Source organism: Leuciscus leuciscus, assembly GCF_965113295.1.
Source record: "Leuciscus leuciscus genome assembly, chromosome: 17".
Lineage (NCBI taxonomy): Eukaryota > Metazoa > Chordata > Actinopteri > Cypriniformes > Leuciscidae > Leuciscus > Leuciscus leuciscus.
Window position 1 is genome coordinate 9,111,525 of NC_138741.1, and position 16,369 is coordinate 9,127,893.

General features: G+C 38.8%; 1 protein-coding gene across 1 annotated transcript in view; it reads left to right on the forward strand.

The window, feature by feature from the left end:
- crim1 (cysteine rich transmembrane BMP regulator 1 (chordin-like)) overlaps nt 1-16,369 on the forward strand; it is a 113,065-nt gene that overhangs the window by 68,244 nt on the left and 28,452 nt on the right. Inside the window, exons 6-7 of the mRNA XM_082143215.1 lie at nt 12,154-12,336; nt 14,471-14,668. Coding sequence (XP_081999341.1) covers nt 12,154-12,336; nt 14,471-14,668 — 381 coding nt within the window. The remainder of the gene's footprint in view (nt 1-12,153; nt 12,337-14,470; nt 14,669-16,369) is intronic.

Below are 16,369 nucleotides of genomic sequence, written 5' to 3' on the forward strand. Positions count from 1 at the left end.
TTAACACAGTAACGATATTTCATTTTATTTAAATGCACGATTAACGTTAATACCGGTATATCGCGACACCCCTGTTCTGAAGTCTTTGTACTGACAGACAAATTCACTGATAATCTTGATTATTAAGTGTCAGTTCACTAAATCAGGGAGATTAGCCTGATTCATGAACAAATCTTTCTAGTGAATGCTGTTCTCTTGAACACCAAGGATGACTGTGCCAAAGAGAGTTATTTAGTGAATAATTACATTTTTCCAGCCTTTTTCTTCCCTCAAAGCCATCCTATGACTTTAGAAGACTTAATTTAAAAAAAATAACAGCCCAAATCTTCATTTATTTTCATTATACTGAAAGATAATGAGTGGCCAGTATATTTTTCAAAACTTCTCATTTTGTGAACTATCCCTTTAATTTGATTTACATAATGATGGGCTGCTGGAAACTGTCTCTATAAATCTTTAATTTGAAAAAGGAGCCGGCGTCTTTCACTTCTGTTCTCTGTAATGTGTGATAAGATTTATTCACTGCGGCATTCCTTAATGAGGATTCGAGTCTTATTAAATTTAGTTTATATTGTGTTTATTTGAAGTTTTTCCCTATAGGTTTTGTCACATTGGCACCTCATGGACTATACTCTGCTGGAAACTCTGGCTGTTTCAAACTGGCCATTAGCTGTTCCAAGATGATCTAGATTAGTTTTGTGCAGTGACTAAATGCAATGACTGGAAGAAAATGTTTTGGTCCTGAGACTTCCACAGAAGGATGTTCTACCTGCCTTTGCATACCTCCTCGCACCTGCTCGCGCAGACATCCCGTCATCACCGTGTTCCATGAGCCTATGCCAAGAGTTGTTGACAGAGTGCCAAAAACAAACAGCAGACACCTTTTACAGTTCCTCCTGAACCAAAACAATGAGCTTATGCTGTGTTCACGCCAGAACTACTATAATTAAGAGATAGCAACCTGTGACATTCTACTTAGTGGTTCACATCCACAGACTTGTATTCATGCATGTCTATGGCACTGCTATCAATGCCGAAATGAATCTGCAGCAGTCAGGTAGCACAAGTCAGCGCTCTTGAAGTGGTTTACTTGCATTATTACTGTAATGTTATGTCCTATGAGTCATGAGGTAATTTGATGCCATCTCTCGTCACGCTTTTCAGACTCTTCTCTAGCTGTGCGTGTTCTTGTGTTTTGGAGACGCTCTGAAGGGGGAGGGTGGGATCTCATGCTTTCAAAGCTAGCTTGCTATTGCTATTGCTCTCCAAAATTGTCTACTTGAATCTGGGGGTTTTTTCCAGCAGTGTAGTGTAAATACAGGAAATGTTATCTACATGAAGTAGTTTTGAAGATAACGATGAATATTTGGGTTGATCACCCATGCCATTTCTGAACAAATTCACAGCTTGATGATTCTAGCAACAGCAGATGTCAGACAGACAGAATGCAGTCTTTCTCTGCCAGTCTCTCGCTCACTCTCCAAGGTGCCCGCACACACTTCCAAAGGCAAGTGTTTGGGATGGCAAGGGAGTGAGCATTCTCAGACAGTGTTTGTGCACCACATTTTTCTCTCAGACAGTGATGTCACCCTTTTGGAGAGTAGATAAGAAGAAGGTCTGATTAGTGTGTGTATGTGTGCATCTAATCTAGAATTTTCCCACCCTGAGGTAATCGCAACTCCTTTCTGAAGGTTTTAAAGCGTGAAGTAACTGACCACACCAAGGAATTTCAAGGATAAGATAGTTTAGTTTGTTGTTGTTATTGTGCTATTCCATGACTTGCACGTTTAAATTAGGGTGTTTGGCACTCTTTGTTTACTCATTGAATTCACAGCTTTTTTCACTTGTCACATTGATTTTCAACAGCAAACACCCCACATTTTTCTCCATAAAATTACAGTGTGTTGATCAACAAGTGAATTTGTGAACATTTTGTTTGTCCGCAGCGAAACAGGAAGCCACTCTGCCACATTTGCACATGGTAGATTTGGTTTGTCATTAGCGATATTTTTAGTCCCATAATTAGCTTTGTGCATCTTCACAGATGAACTGGCGCACCTGTCAGTCCTCATTCATACAGCCTCACTGCTACGAGCCCCATCATTACTCTAATATTTACCCAGGGAGCGGTTGTCATGGAGAAGGGCATTATTGGCGGTTTGCACTAGCTGTTCAACCTAGGGATAGAAGGGCGATGTGATAAAGGTCATGAGCGCTGATTTCAGTCCTCTTCTTGTCAATGAGAAAGTGTTCTGGAGAAGCTTGATTGTGCTGTCGATGCTTAAGCCGTTCACATTAGGATTAGCTCTGTACACATAGCATGTTGTTCTGCCTCAAACTGACGTATGGAAGAACAATGCACACTCTTTCATAGGACAAGCAAGGATTAGAACATATGTCAATCTGAAGTAAAATGCTTAAACAGCTGCTCATTCTTTCGAGAGATTATAATAGGCCCAGCCAGTATGTGACATAACATTTTGTTATAACCGGAAGTTAAACTGCTAGTGTAAACATATCATTGATAAGGATAGAAGAACACGGCCGTCTCTTTTTCTCTTTTCAGAGAAAGCGTCGTCGGAAGAGGAAAGTGACTTTAAGGTAGGGGTGGAATAGGAGTCACCGAGGGGCCATTCACACAACGTGTGCGCTATGAAGCCTGTGATGATTGACAGGCCCCGTAGGCACTATTCTCTCCCTTTTATACTCTGCTCTTATTTATGTCTGCTCCAACACAGCGGCCACTATCTTTCACAGATAAAAAATGTGAAAACATGCACACAAAAACGGCGTCTTTTTTTGTTTTGTTTTGTTCCTTGACAACTTAGCCTTGATTTGCAGGTGTTGTGCGGTTGTAGTGATTTGCATGTCCAGAGCAGTGGCGGGTCTTGGCAGTGCAAGACGCAACTGTGAAGTGGCGCGTTATCACATTATTTAGTCTGCCTCTCAGCAGCTGCAGCCAAAACAAGCTAGCCTGCAGCATGAGGGAGGGCTGAAAAACACCGGGGAGGCAGCTCCTGTTGGACTGTAGGACAGGAAGAAAAAAAATGCTGGATTGAGTCCTTCTAGAGAGGCGTTCTCCTGCCTAACACAGAAAAAAGAAAACATCTCAAGCATTTGAGAGGATGATAACTGCAATCTCCTCAGCCTTCACATTCTATTTCTTCTTCATGGTTCAGATAGTTTTCTTCCATTTTCTTTGTGTGAGACTAGCCTTGCAACTGAATATGCCTACTTCCCTGCAAAAAAAAAAAAAAAAAAAAAAAAAAAAACTGTATGTGAAACGAGTACTATGTCCGAATTTGTAGTATTCATTAAACAGTAGGCGAAATGCACCGGGATGACCTACTACCTCCACTTAGATTCCAAAGTCCACATACTTTCTTATTTATAATACATACATTCATACTATATAGAACATACTTTTTTAGCTTGTTGCAAACTTTGTTCCTCATCAAATGTTGTACCTAGTTAGACAGTACGTGATATTGGGCGCACCTTAGATCTTTGAAACTGTAGTTCGCTAAGCTACAAGCTACTTTAAAGTAGTTCAATTGCAAATAAGCTATAACAAGTAGCTATGCTACAAGCTACAAGTACACAAAAAGCTGATGATTTTGCTGATGATTCAAATGAATCAGTGAATTGGCTTTTTAACAATCTAAACTAATTCGCTAAAATTAATCAGGCCTTCCAGCGTTACTAAAGAAAAAATATACGTTCCAGCACAAAACGTTCAATTTATAACTATTGTATATTTTGGCAAATTGATGACCAATTCGTATTAATTTGTACAATCTCATTCGTTCCATATAATCTTCTTGCACTCCACTGACGGTTATAGGGGGGTAGACCTTCAAACTTAAGTTTTGTCAAAAAATTTTAAGTTTCAGTTGGAATCACATATTGTATGAATTTCACCTTGTAAAATAGTCATGTTTTCTCGTGCGATCGGGTCAGACTTTCTACTAGCAAATGATATTCGCTCAGTTGCAATGCTATGCGTGCAAAAAAAAAAAAGTGATGTATTCAACATTTTGTAACCTTACATTGCTTCTTGTTGGGAAAAAGTAGCTTACTAGTTACACTATTTTGAAAACAGCTAAATTACTGTAATACGATCGTTGTTTTTAGTTAGCTTCTCTGCACAAGTACTCTAACTCTAAACAGGTTCCATACTCTCTAAACAATGCAAATCTCCTGCCTGTATCATTTATGGAAACTAAGCTGCAGTGGATCATTTAGAAATTGTCAGTGGTTGTGACGCCAGAAGCATTAGCATATTTACATGCTAACACTTATTCAGTATTCAGCAGTTTGGCCTTTGAATAAACTAGATCTCATTTCACATGCAAATAGGTTAGTCATTATAACAGAGATCATTTGCATATACAATCTTTTAAATCTTGTTTAAAAGTGCTGCTGTTTTGTTAGCTTTCACCATTCATCCTCACACCCTTTACCCAAAACCCTCCACAGACATGTCCTACCAAATGATTTCCGCATCCAAAGATGTCAACGATCCCAAAACACAAAATGGATCACTGACTTGTTTGTGTCAGTGTTTCTGATTGTGTTTCTGATTGGCTAGTTTTCTGGCTAAAAAGCTTGGTCTGCCCTCTTGACTCTTGACTTGTTTTGATGTTTGCAGAGCCAAAGGCAGTCACAGAGACAGGCACAATTGCTTAAGACACCCATTTCAATATCTATCATGTATTAGGAACAATTTATGTGTAGAATTCCAAAGCACTTTTAATTCTAAAGGTCAGAAAGGAGGAAGAAAATGGTCATATAAAACTAAATTATGTCTGTTTTGGTGCATGAAACCTTATCTAACAATATAAGTGGACTTCAGGGGGAAATATAAAATGCTGCTAAAGTGTACGCTGTGGCTTCTTTAAAGACCTGACGAGACTCAGTGTGTGGCGCCGAGCTTGGTGTTGTAAGACCGGCTGTGATTCTTCTGCTACGTTACATTTAGTGCACACCGGTCCGTGTTTAACCATGACCTCAAGCGGGAGGAATCTGCACGAGTACAAGTTTGTGACTGGAGGTGGGAGATTATGTAAATCCTCCACGTTAAGGTTAGCAGCTTTTGAACAGGAATAGACGTTGTTATTTAAGGTTGCACTTCGAAGCTCTGTTTGGGAACCGTGAGACTGAACTGTGGAGGTGTTTTAATCTCCAGATGGAGAATTTCATTAGGTCTTACTGCCTCTTCACAATCCTGTCAAACTCTTAGTTCAATTTAAATGGGTTCTTTTTCCTGCTGCTTCAGATGGCCTTTGTTTAATAAGACTGTGTGTGTGTGTGTGTGTGTGTGTGTGTGTGTGTGTGTGTGTGTGTGTGTGTGTGTGTGTGTGTGTGTGTGTGTGTGTGTGTGTGTGTGTGTGTGCGTGTGTGTGTGTGTGAGAGATTCTATATCTCTATTTTCAGAAAGCCATATGAGAACACAGGTAGTAGCCATTCTTTATTTGTATCCATACAGATGTGTGAAGGGTTGGGCAGTCATATAGATTACATAGTTGACTTCTGTCACTTACCTCATTTCGCTCAGACCCTGCTAGTGCCGTCATGCACTCTACCAATTCAGATGGGGCCAGTTAACAGCTCAAGGCCTCGGAGGGAAAGGGACCTGTTGAATCAGTCTTGAGGCAGAGAAAACTAGGCTTTGGCGTCTTAGGGTAGTGTTTCCATGGTTACCAATATCCTCCACTAATTTAAACCGAGGTGTGGTGTTTCAAAACGAGAGCAAGAATCTCTTCTCTAGAAGATTTTATATTAGATGATGCTTGTATACAATACTTTACATTATTAAAATATGAGCCTGAAGGAATCCATAGACGATATTTGCATGTTCTGCACTGATTTCTCACTGATCTTAGGAATTCTGTAAAACCAAAAATTGTAAACGTGGTAAATTTATACTGCATGCTGCAAGCATTTGGGTCGATGGCAAATAATACGAGTGTTTATTATGATAAAGGAAAAATCTTCTTAAAATCTAGTTAAGAACAAATTGCAAGGTCTTACAAATGTACTACTTGTATTCATGCTAGTTTCATATGGTTTTGAAACCGTATAACATTCTCAAGGAAAGTTTTATGTTAACGAAAAATGCCATGTGTAAAAAATAACATTTTCCTTTTACCTTATGAATTAATTAGGTAATAAATGATTATCTTTCCTGGGGCGTTGACCCACATGACATTTTACAACCTTAACCTTGCAGTGTCATAAAAAGGTAAAATGATCTGATATTTTTAAGGTTTACTGAGCTTGACACACAGCATGAGGGTCTGATATCATTTCCTTTTCTTCTTTTTTTTTGATATTTGTGCAGGTTGGTTGTACCACATGACTTGGCAGAAAATAAATCAAATATTTTTATTCTATTTCTTATTTTTATACTGCTTCAGCAATTGAGAACATGTACATCAAAGAAGAGTCTACAAGTCTTAGTGAATGCAAGGCTAGTGTAAAATGTGCTAAGAATAAAATAAACCGTCAAATCAAGTTTTTCATAGTTCCTATCACTGAATACAAAGCAGTTTGCAGAGAGAGAAAAGGAGTGAAACATTAACACACCTTTGACACTGAATGGCCAAAATACTGTGACTTTCACCAGAGACGGCTGCAATGGTATAGTTAATTTTAAAGGTGTTTCTTAAGGTTTTTTCTGTAAAATGTAATTAAATCTGTTGCAGTCAGCGATCAAAAATTGCCAGAGTGGTATTGGCCTCCTGTAACATTCATCTTTGTGTTTCTAAAGGTGTTGATAAACACTTGAGAGGAACTGGTGCAAATTTCCCAAAAGTCTCCAAATGGTACTAAACTTTTTGTGTTAGTCATCCAGCATTTCTTGGGCTAATACAACTCCTGCATCCTTCTGCAACAGTTTAGCTGTTCGGCAGGGAAGAACATGCATAAATGAGGGACAATCCATGCTAGAACAACCCTGACCATCTCCAAAGTCCTTTCAGAAAGTTTACCCTAGACTTTGAATCAGCATTTTCTTCCCTGACAGAGCCTTTAGAGGATTACAGCTCTGGGGTGAAATTCCAAATATTAAACCGAATTCATTCAAGTTTGTTCTCCCTACACGACGCCCAATCCCTAATGCCAGAGGATTCCGGAATAAGTCCAAGTCAAAGACTTTTCCATAAAACTATGAAGGAATTTGCTGCAGTTGTATAATCCTTTGTGATGGGTAAAGTCCCAAATCAAGGCAGCCAGTGGGCTGAGAAATGGAGCCACCAGCTCAAGCCTGACAAACTTTGCATATTTGTTCAACAACCAGCTTGTCCTACTGTGGTGAGAGAGGGATAAGCCCTAGAGCAGACACCAGCTCTCCATGAGCCTGAGCCAGCTGTTTACACACCGACACTTATGGCTTGTCCTTCACAAACGGAAATGCGGCAGGAAAGCCAGATTCTCCCTTTTACCATTTTTTTTCTCTTCGGTGAGGTCATAACAGCCAGCAAAACAAATGGGGGCAAGCACGCTATCTGTTCTCCTTCAAATCTTTCTTTACATCCAGACGGCTTGGTTCGGATTTTATCTTGAAAGCTAATGAGATGCAGCAGGGCTTGAAAGCAGCAGTTTTACATAAACACTGACATTCAGTGAGACAAAAACAGAGAAACGGGACATACTTTGCACTTAGCATGTCCGAGTCACCTCTAAAAAACACTGAATCTAACTGTGATGTGGCTACTTGTGTCATTTTTTAAGTATTAGATCCACTGGGCGAGGCAATTGCACTGAACATCTGGGAAGGTCAAGATGCTGACGTAACTATTACTCACGCCTCCACTAATTATTTACCTCAGCCACAGCGTCACATGGCTTTGGCCACACCATTGCGCCAGTGGGATGAAGCACATTAGAAGCATTTGGTCATTAGTCATTAAGATAAATGATAAATGTTTATTGCAGTTAGTAGCAAAAAGCACAAGATGCTACGTTCCAGATTGTAGTTACAACGGGAACTTCCCACAAAATAAATGAGTTCCAAATAAATCTATGACTGGAAGCGTGTTCACATACCCTTGCAATCACAATGCAAAGCAAAGTATATATAAACAGCCGTTTCACTCTTTCCACCACCTCAACTCCATATTTATTTCCATAATTAGGTCCAGAGGGGTGATTTAGAGCTCGAGTTGAGTCTCAAGCGTGAGCCCCTTCGTTGCAGAGATCAAACCAATCCTGTTTACCTTTATTGCTCACATAGATTATATTAATGTGAACTTCAGCAATCAGATTTTGTTAATGTTACTGTTTGTAAATAGTTAATTAGGTAGGGAATATGTATAGGATAAGGGAAATTGGGTAGGGAATGGACAGGATAGAATGGTTAATTGAGTTGGGAATGGAAAGAATAATGTTGATGGGATATGGGTGGAGGGAAAGGGAGTTTGTAGGATATGGGTTAGTGTAGAGAACTGGTTAGGGAAATGATAGTAAAGGGAAGGGATCAGTGTTGGGCGAACTACCTTGAAACTGTAGCTTCCAGATCTACAAGCTACTTATTTAAAGTAGTTAATGGGGTAGTTCTCCCAAAAATCGTATCATTCTTTTAATTCTGTCATTATTTACTTTTCTTTCTTGACAGAATTGTAATTTTGGGGTGAACTATCCCTTTAAACAACAGTACGCTGCTACCCTTAAAAAAGTACACTACAAAGTAGCTTACTATACCAAAGCTATTTAATAAAGCAGTATCTTTTTGAAAATATTTAATTCTGCAATTATTTATTTGGCACAAATTAATGAGGACCCTCGATTAGGATTGAAGTTGAACAAATAAATGTCCACTAAATTTTAAAGTAGAAGAATTGATGATTCATATAATTTTTTTAACGATTCACTATTTGCATGGTTTTGAAAGAATCAGTGAACCATATCTGAACCAATTCACCATTTGCATAAATTGTTGAACCCTTTTTTGAACCAATTAATGGTTCAGAAAAAAATCTAAAGAATATTTTTTTGAACCGATTCACCATTCAAAAGGAGTCAAAAGAATTGGTTAATACATTTTTTAACCAATTAACTATGTGAAAAGAATATTTTTTTTTTTATCTATTCACCACACAGAAGGACTCAAAACAAATGGTACTTCAATATTTTAACCGATTCATCATTTGCAAGGACATTTACATTTACATAAACTGAAAAGATTGAAATCTTGGCAAACTTATTCACAAAAATGTATTGAACTTCCAAACATGAGAGTGGAATATTTTAGGCAAATATGTTTAAATACTCTTATTACTTTTAGTTAGTTGCTCCCCAACACAGGTAGGAATTACGGATTTACTGCTGTTGCTGTTCATTTTAACAACTAATCTGTTGTTATCGCCTATGTTGTGTTTCACACTAAAAGCTAATGATATCTTGATACTATTCCTCAGCTAACTGCCCAGATAGCACACAATGCCTTCTGTTACTGAAAAGTGTGTGATGCACATTTAAACCTATAACATCCACTAACTTCGGCTCTGAATCCTTCGGCTTATCCTTCTGGCATACTGTATCATTACGATCATACAACACAGCCACACCTGTTAACACAAGACACTTGACATATATTTCACCCATAGAGAGCTGTCCTTTTAATAGACATCTGTACTCCAACTATAGAACTCCTTTTAGCATTCGATTCCTGTACTTCTGTCTAATGGCAGGGGGTTATTTCTTATATTACTTTGTAAAAGTTTTTTTTTTTCTTTTACGCATTGATTTTTAAGCAGTTCCTTCCAATTAGTTTCCGCTCTCAGCAGTGATAGCAGTTACCCAGAGGAGAGCGACAGACAGAACAAAAAAATCTTTGATTAGAAAACTGAGCAAATTCGTACAGTCCTCTTTAAAGCCTGTCTAGTGTGACATCACAGGGTTGCCACACCAGATTACTGGGTAATTCATTGAGCCTCTACTAATTGACAAATTTATTCACTGGAATGAAAAACCCTGTGCACCACATTTGGCTGATCTTTCAACAGTTAACCGTGCAGAGATCAGTTCCCACGTGGCTTTGGGTGCTTTTTGTAGGCTCCATGGTTTCTAATAATTCCTCTCAGTGGATTGCTTTGATATTCTGTCACTCTTTCATTTGAACGTTTTTTATGGAATGTTCCAAGGCCTCTTGTTTGTCATAGGCCGAGGGATCCTTCAGACATCTCAGGTCCGCCAACTGTTATCAGATGTCTTCAAGGACGTGTTTGGCATGATTAAGCATAAGCACAAGGAGAGGAAGTGGCACATATTTCCTGAATCAAACATGTTTTGGTGTTATAACCTTCAAATAACTGTCACTGTTTGAAAAAAAAACCCACTAAGTTTAATTATTAAATTATTAAAAATTTACTTTTCAGTATTGCTCAATGCAAGATGTTTATCTTTTAAAGACTAAAAATTTATTCAGAAGAAGAAAGACCTTTTCAAAAATGTGCTTCTTAATTTACCTTGTCTGAAGGACATATATATTAGCAGCCATTTAACAGTAAATGAAAGAGAGAGAAAAAAACTTAATTTAAATAAACTTAATTTATTTATAAATCAAACTCGTATGGGATGTTTAGCAAAAGTAATGCAATTTCCAGTATTTCTATGATGCAATTGAATCATCATTAAAGCTCAACAAGCAAAATATCAGATTATGACCAAAGGTGTTTTATTATTTATTACCAGTGTTGGGGAAAGTTACTTTTCCTTACTAATAATAATCCCCATACTTTCAACTGGCTCTATCACTCTCTCTCCTCTCCACCGATAGCTGGTGTGTGGTGAGAGCACTGGTGCCGTTGTACCGTGGCTGTCGTCGCATCATCCAAGTGGATGCTGCACACTGGAGGTGGTTGAGGAGAGATCCCCTGATATGATTGTAAACAGCTTTAGGTGTACAAAGCGCTATATAAATGCCTCATTATTTTAAAAGTAATGCATTAAAATATTGCGTTACTCCTTAAAAAAGTAACTAATTGTGTTACTACTTTTTATAGAAAGTAATCCATTGTTACTTTTCCGTTACTTTTTCTCTGCTTGTTTTTTTTTATTTTTTTTTTATAACAAAACAAAGGTTATATTCTTGGCCAATGTAAAGCCCTTTCACACCAAAAGTGAAATGAATAAGCCTCAGACTGAAGGAAATGCGAATTCATGGCTGTACAGTAGAGGGCGTAGCTCAAACTAACCTTTCAGCTGTTCTGCCATTCTGGATCGCAGGAGAAGAAAGTTCAACATTTACTTTAGTAATAAAAACATGCAATAAAAAGTAAAACATTTGCGTTAACATATTTAATTATTGCAGGTTTGCAATAAAAGTAATGCATTACTTTATTAATTACTTGAAAAAAGTAATCTGATCATGTAACTCGCGTTAGTTGTAATGTGTTACCCCTGCACAGTTTATTATAGATTTGTATTGAGTTTTGTGTTTGCATTTCTGTTGTATTCTAGATCTATTATTTCGTTTTCTTTCTTGTAAAATGAACTGAATGTGTTTGTAACAATGTTCAGAGTTCAGGAAAGATGGAGGTGGGAACCGGCTAACAATCAACGTAACTTTAATTCACAAAATAGACAATAAAATATACACAAAATAAATGAAAGTAAAGCGACAAGCCCTCACGGACAACTGCCACATAAACTAACAACAACATAAAGTCCAGGCCTGGTCCTCTATCGTCCTTTACTGTCGTCACTCCTCCTTTTATACTTCCGGAGCTCCTCGCTCCGTTCCCACAGCTCTCGGCCTCGCCCTGCTTGCCACAGTGTTAATTGGTGTTAGCTATGAGATATTATTCACAATTTAATAATTATACTTCATGAATACTGCATAAACATAAGTCCTCAAAGTGTGAGTTTATATTCAAAGAGACTTCATTTTGGGGCAAAACAGGACTTTTCCCATGTACACAAGTGTAGGCATTGTAATGCATGAGCTGAAAGGGGAATTTGATGTCTAGAGGTTGCCATGGCTGCTAAAAGCTCTCTCGGTCACAAATGCACAACGTTTAGGTCCCTGCGTACCCCATAACTAACTATTCTTCTTGGCCCTGTCATCAAGACCCTGTTTGTTTTGTTGTTCTGTCAGTCATATATGCGACACCCTCTAATGCACTGTGTCCTGATTACTGTGTTTTGCAGAGACAAAGCCGGCCTGCACTTTCAACGGAGTGGAGTACCATGATGGGGACATGTTCAGGATGGACGCCTGTCGCTTCTGCCGCTGTCAGGGAGGGGTATCCGTGTGCTTTACGGCGCAGTGTGGTGTCCTCCACTGCGAGCGCTACTACGTCCCTGATGGAGAGTGTTGTCCGGTCTGTGAAGGTTAGATGACCCTTGCATCAGCTCAGGAAACCTCATATACAAGAAAATATTCCTGTTCTTTGTACGCTGTTTGATAAGTGCATAAGCTGGCATATATGTGCACCTTTCTCCAAATGATACAAACGGTCTTTAGCATTTAGCACCTTGTGCCTCAGGGCCTCTTTTGCATTTGCTGTTGATGCTCTGCCCGTAATTGAGGTGATTTTTGTGAATTTTAATGAACTATGTCATACAGGTCCAAAACTAGATTCTAAAGCAATTATGATGTGACTTGTTTTTTAACTTCACAGAGGATATTGTGCATTTTTACATTACGTGATGGGGAAGATTCTGTCGATTGGACGTTAAATTTGCGTGATAAATTCTTTTTGTGCTTTGTATTCTACCAATTCAATGAGCATCCAGGGCTAATTAGTTCAGGGAAACTGTTCATTGTTTTATTTCGTAGACAACCTGTAATAGGCTGCAAGGGAGCATGTAATTTCGATTGCAATGCTTCTCTTGTGGGTAGGTTCTGTTGTCCAATACATAATGGCTTGGAATTACCTTTCTACATTTTCTGCTCATGCTATATTTATCAGATTGTTGTCATGTTGAAATTAGTTTGCGAATGATTTTGCTGTTATGTAGTTAATTAAAGCGAAACTCCCCAGTTCCCTGTAGCTTTCCTCCTGAGAATTGTACTGCAATGAATTAAACAAATGAAATCGGCCAACTAAAGTTAGACGGCTCACAGTAAATATAAGCCTGTATGAATCCATGTGCTGACTCTAGGCAGGCTTGGATTGAAGGAAACAATATGAAGGAAACAAATAATTGGAATCAACAACTTAATCATTAACCTTTTTGACTTCAAGGGTCCCATTGTCCACAACAAAATGCAAAGGCTTCATGACATTTCTAGTTGTTCATAATATATACTGTATAAGGATTTAAAAAAATATTTTGTACTCACAATTTTTACCTGATAAAATATTTCAGACTTTGGCATAACTATAAAATGACCATGGAGTTAAGATTTTATTAATTTTCATGACTTTTTCAGGTCTAGAAATCACACTTTGAGAGAGTGAATTTAAAATAATACATTTCTTTATTTTTTGTTGTTTTAGTTTATTTTAATGCTTGTTTTTGTATTTTTAATTATTTAATATATATATATACATACATACATACATACATATAAGTAATTTTATGGGCCCCCTTGGAAGTTTGCTGAGGCCCCCTAGTTGAAAACCACTGTCTTAAGCTGCGGTCACATTAGCAAAATTTCACGGGTAAAAATTTCCATTGTCAAAATTCCATCAATGTATGAAGCAGAGTTAACACAAAGTCACTTTCAAACCAAGCAGCTTTCTATTGGTTGCAACACGGCCAACTTGAACTTGATTCAAAATCTGCATGGGGAAATCTTTTGCTTTTAAGCGAAATTCCATATTGCACGGATTTCTATTGAAATGACTCCCATCTCTATTGTGAAAATTTGCAGCACAACTGTAAATGTGACCCCACCTTTAGAAATAATACTCTGGCTCATCCTTCATATATGTTGCGTTGGTTTATTTTAACTCTGTTTTCAAGTGTATAAACTGACTCTGCTGGAAAATCCATGTTAAGCTGATAACTGTTTTGGAACATGGTTGAACATGAAACACTCTAAAGCTCTGGCAGTGTGAATAAACGAAATCACATAATCTCAGAGCCCGAACGAAATTTCTGAAATGAATTTTCCATAATATATGTGTTAATATCTGGGATTTAAGATGCAAAACTTGTCTAAGCTAATCATCAGATGGTCTAAACTAGTCATTAGCTAGACTATGCTGGGTATTAGCTAGTCCAGGCTGGCCATTAGTTGATCCAGATTAGTCCAAACTGGTCACTAGATGCTCCAAGTTAGTCATAAGATGATCTAAATTGGTAATTGGCTGGTCCAAGCTGGTTATTAGTTGGTGCAAGCTTGTAGACATTCTTTAAACAGCAACAAACCAGCCAAACTTAAGGTGGTCAGGAACCATCTGCTATGTTCTACATCTGCCATGTTCTGAAACAGACTGACCTTTCCAGCAGGGTGCACTGTAGAGGATGTCAGGATGTTCAATGTCTTTTTGCTCTCTTACCTTCTCCCGTATAGACCCCATCTACCCGGTGCTCAATTTAGCCGGCTGCTATGTGAATGGGCAGATCCTGGCTCACGGAGACCACTGGCGTGAGGACGACTGCACCTTCTGCCAATGTGTGAGTGGAGACGCCCGCTGTGTGGCTGCTGCCTGTGGCCACAGCTGCCTCAATCCTGTCACCGTTCCCGGAGAGTGCTGCCCCGTGTGTGAGGGTAAGAACACATGCACTTTATGGATGTGGGTTGGAGTTGTGCTGTATTGTTCTTGGACCTGAAACATACTCCATGCAAGTACATGAACAGAAATGTTTCTAGTTATGTGTCATTATGAAATGTCACAATCATGATGCAGTTTTAGAATGCATCACATTTATCACAATAGCCAGTGTAAACTCTTCTATTGTTACCTATAGCCAGTGTAAACTATCTTCTATGGTCAGTTTTACTTTGAGGTCAACTACTGCTATGGCGAAGCTACAATTTAGTCTAGTGTTACATTTACAACACAATGCTTGTAAAACTCTCTTCTATGATGCTATAGTGGTTGCTAGGGTATTGCTAGACAGTTGCCAAGATGTTCTGAGTGGCTATGAGCGCCTTACTATGCCATTTATAGGTCGTTTTGGATGTTTGCTAGAGTGTTGTATTGTAGGTCCTCATTAGATTGTTGTAAGGTTCCTCACCTGCCCAAATCAAGTGCTCTCTGTGATATTCTGGCACCTAGATATGTCTTGAGGGTAACACTTTATTTTGATGGTCCCTTTTGAACATTCAGTTGACAATAAGTAACTTTGCAACTACATGTCAGCTAACTCTCATTAGAGTATTAGTAGACTATCTGCTTAATATCTGCTAACTCTTTATTGTGATGCTCCCCCAACAGACATTCTACTGACTATAAGACTTTGCATGTCAACTTAGAGTGTAAGTAGACTGATAGGGTTAGGGTTAGAGCCATAGAACCAACCTCTAACACTAAATATGCACATTAACTCACTGTTATAACTCATTTGAGTCCAGGTCAAGACCTGAGTAGGTTGAATCCAGGTCAAGGCAGAGACCTGAAGATGGTCAAGAATACAGAATAATACAGTACAGAATTTATTATAGCAATTCTTGCCTTTGCAAACACTGCTATCTTAATATGTACTTATTTGTCTACAAAACGATGAGGACATCACAGTGAGTGACGATTCGACAAATCAGTGAATTGTTTTTTGAATTGCTTGACTGAAATGACTGAGTCTCTAAAATGAATTGGACTTCTGAGTCTGTGTGTGACTAGCACTTTCTCCGTTTCCTCTCAATGTTCTGTAGTACTCTGAATGTTTTGAGTTTCCATTCCAGTCACATACTGTATGTGTGAATAATCTATTAGACTGAGAGCAGGAAAGGCAGGTGCATACCTGGATCCCCCAGCAACCCCCTTCCAGCACAACCCAAACATCTCCATCGTCTTATATCTCAGGTCTAGATTCATTGTGTCTCCTTTACTGTCATGCAACACTGCACCAAAACCCTTCCTGTGGATTTCCCTCCATTGGACCTGGCTCCCTACCCTCGCCAGCAGTGGAATATCATATCCCACCTGCCCATGTATTTTTCATACTGCTCACAGATCTGTAGCGGCTACCCCTGGGACTTCCACTCCCACTGCAGCTGGCTGGGTTTTCCTCTGTGTTTGTTGCGAGCAACGTTTTGTATCTCATCATAAGCTTTGATTAAGCACCGCGAGGTATGGCCGCACACTTCGGTATGCAGGAATGCAGGTCGGTTTTCCGGGGCGTGGGCTACATTCTTGTAGAGGGGGTTTATAAAGGTTATTTCACACATGGGAAGAAGCGAGCAAGTGATAGATGAGTGGCAGGAATGTCGGATAATGAATTTCTCCCAGGATTGGCTGTGTGTGTCGAC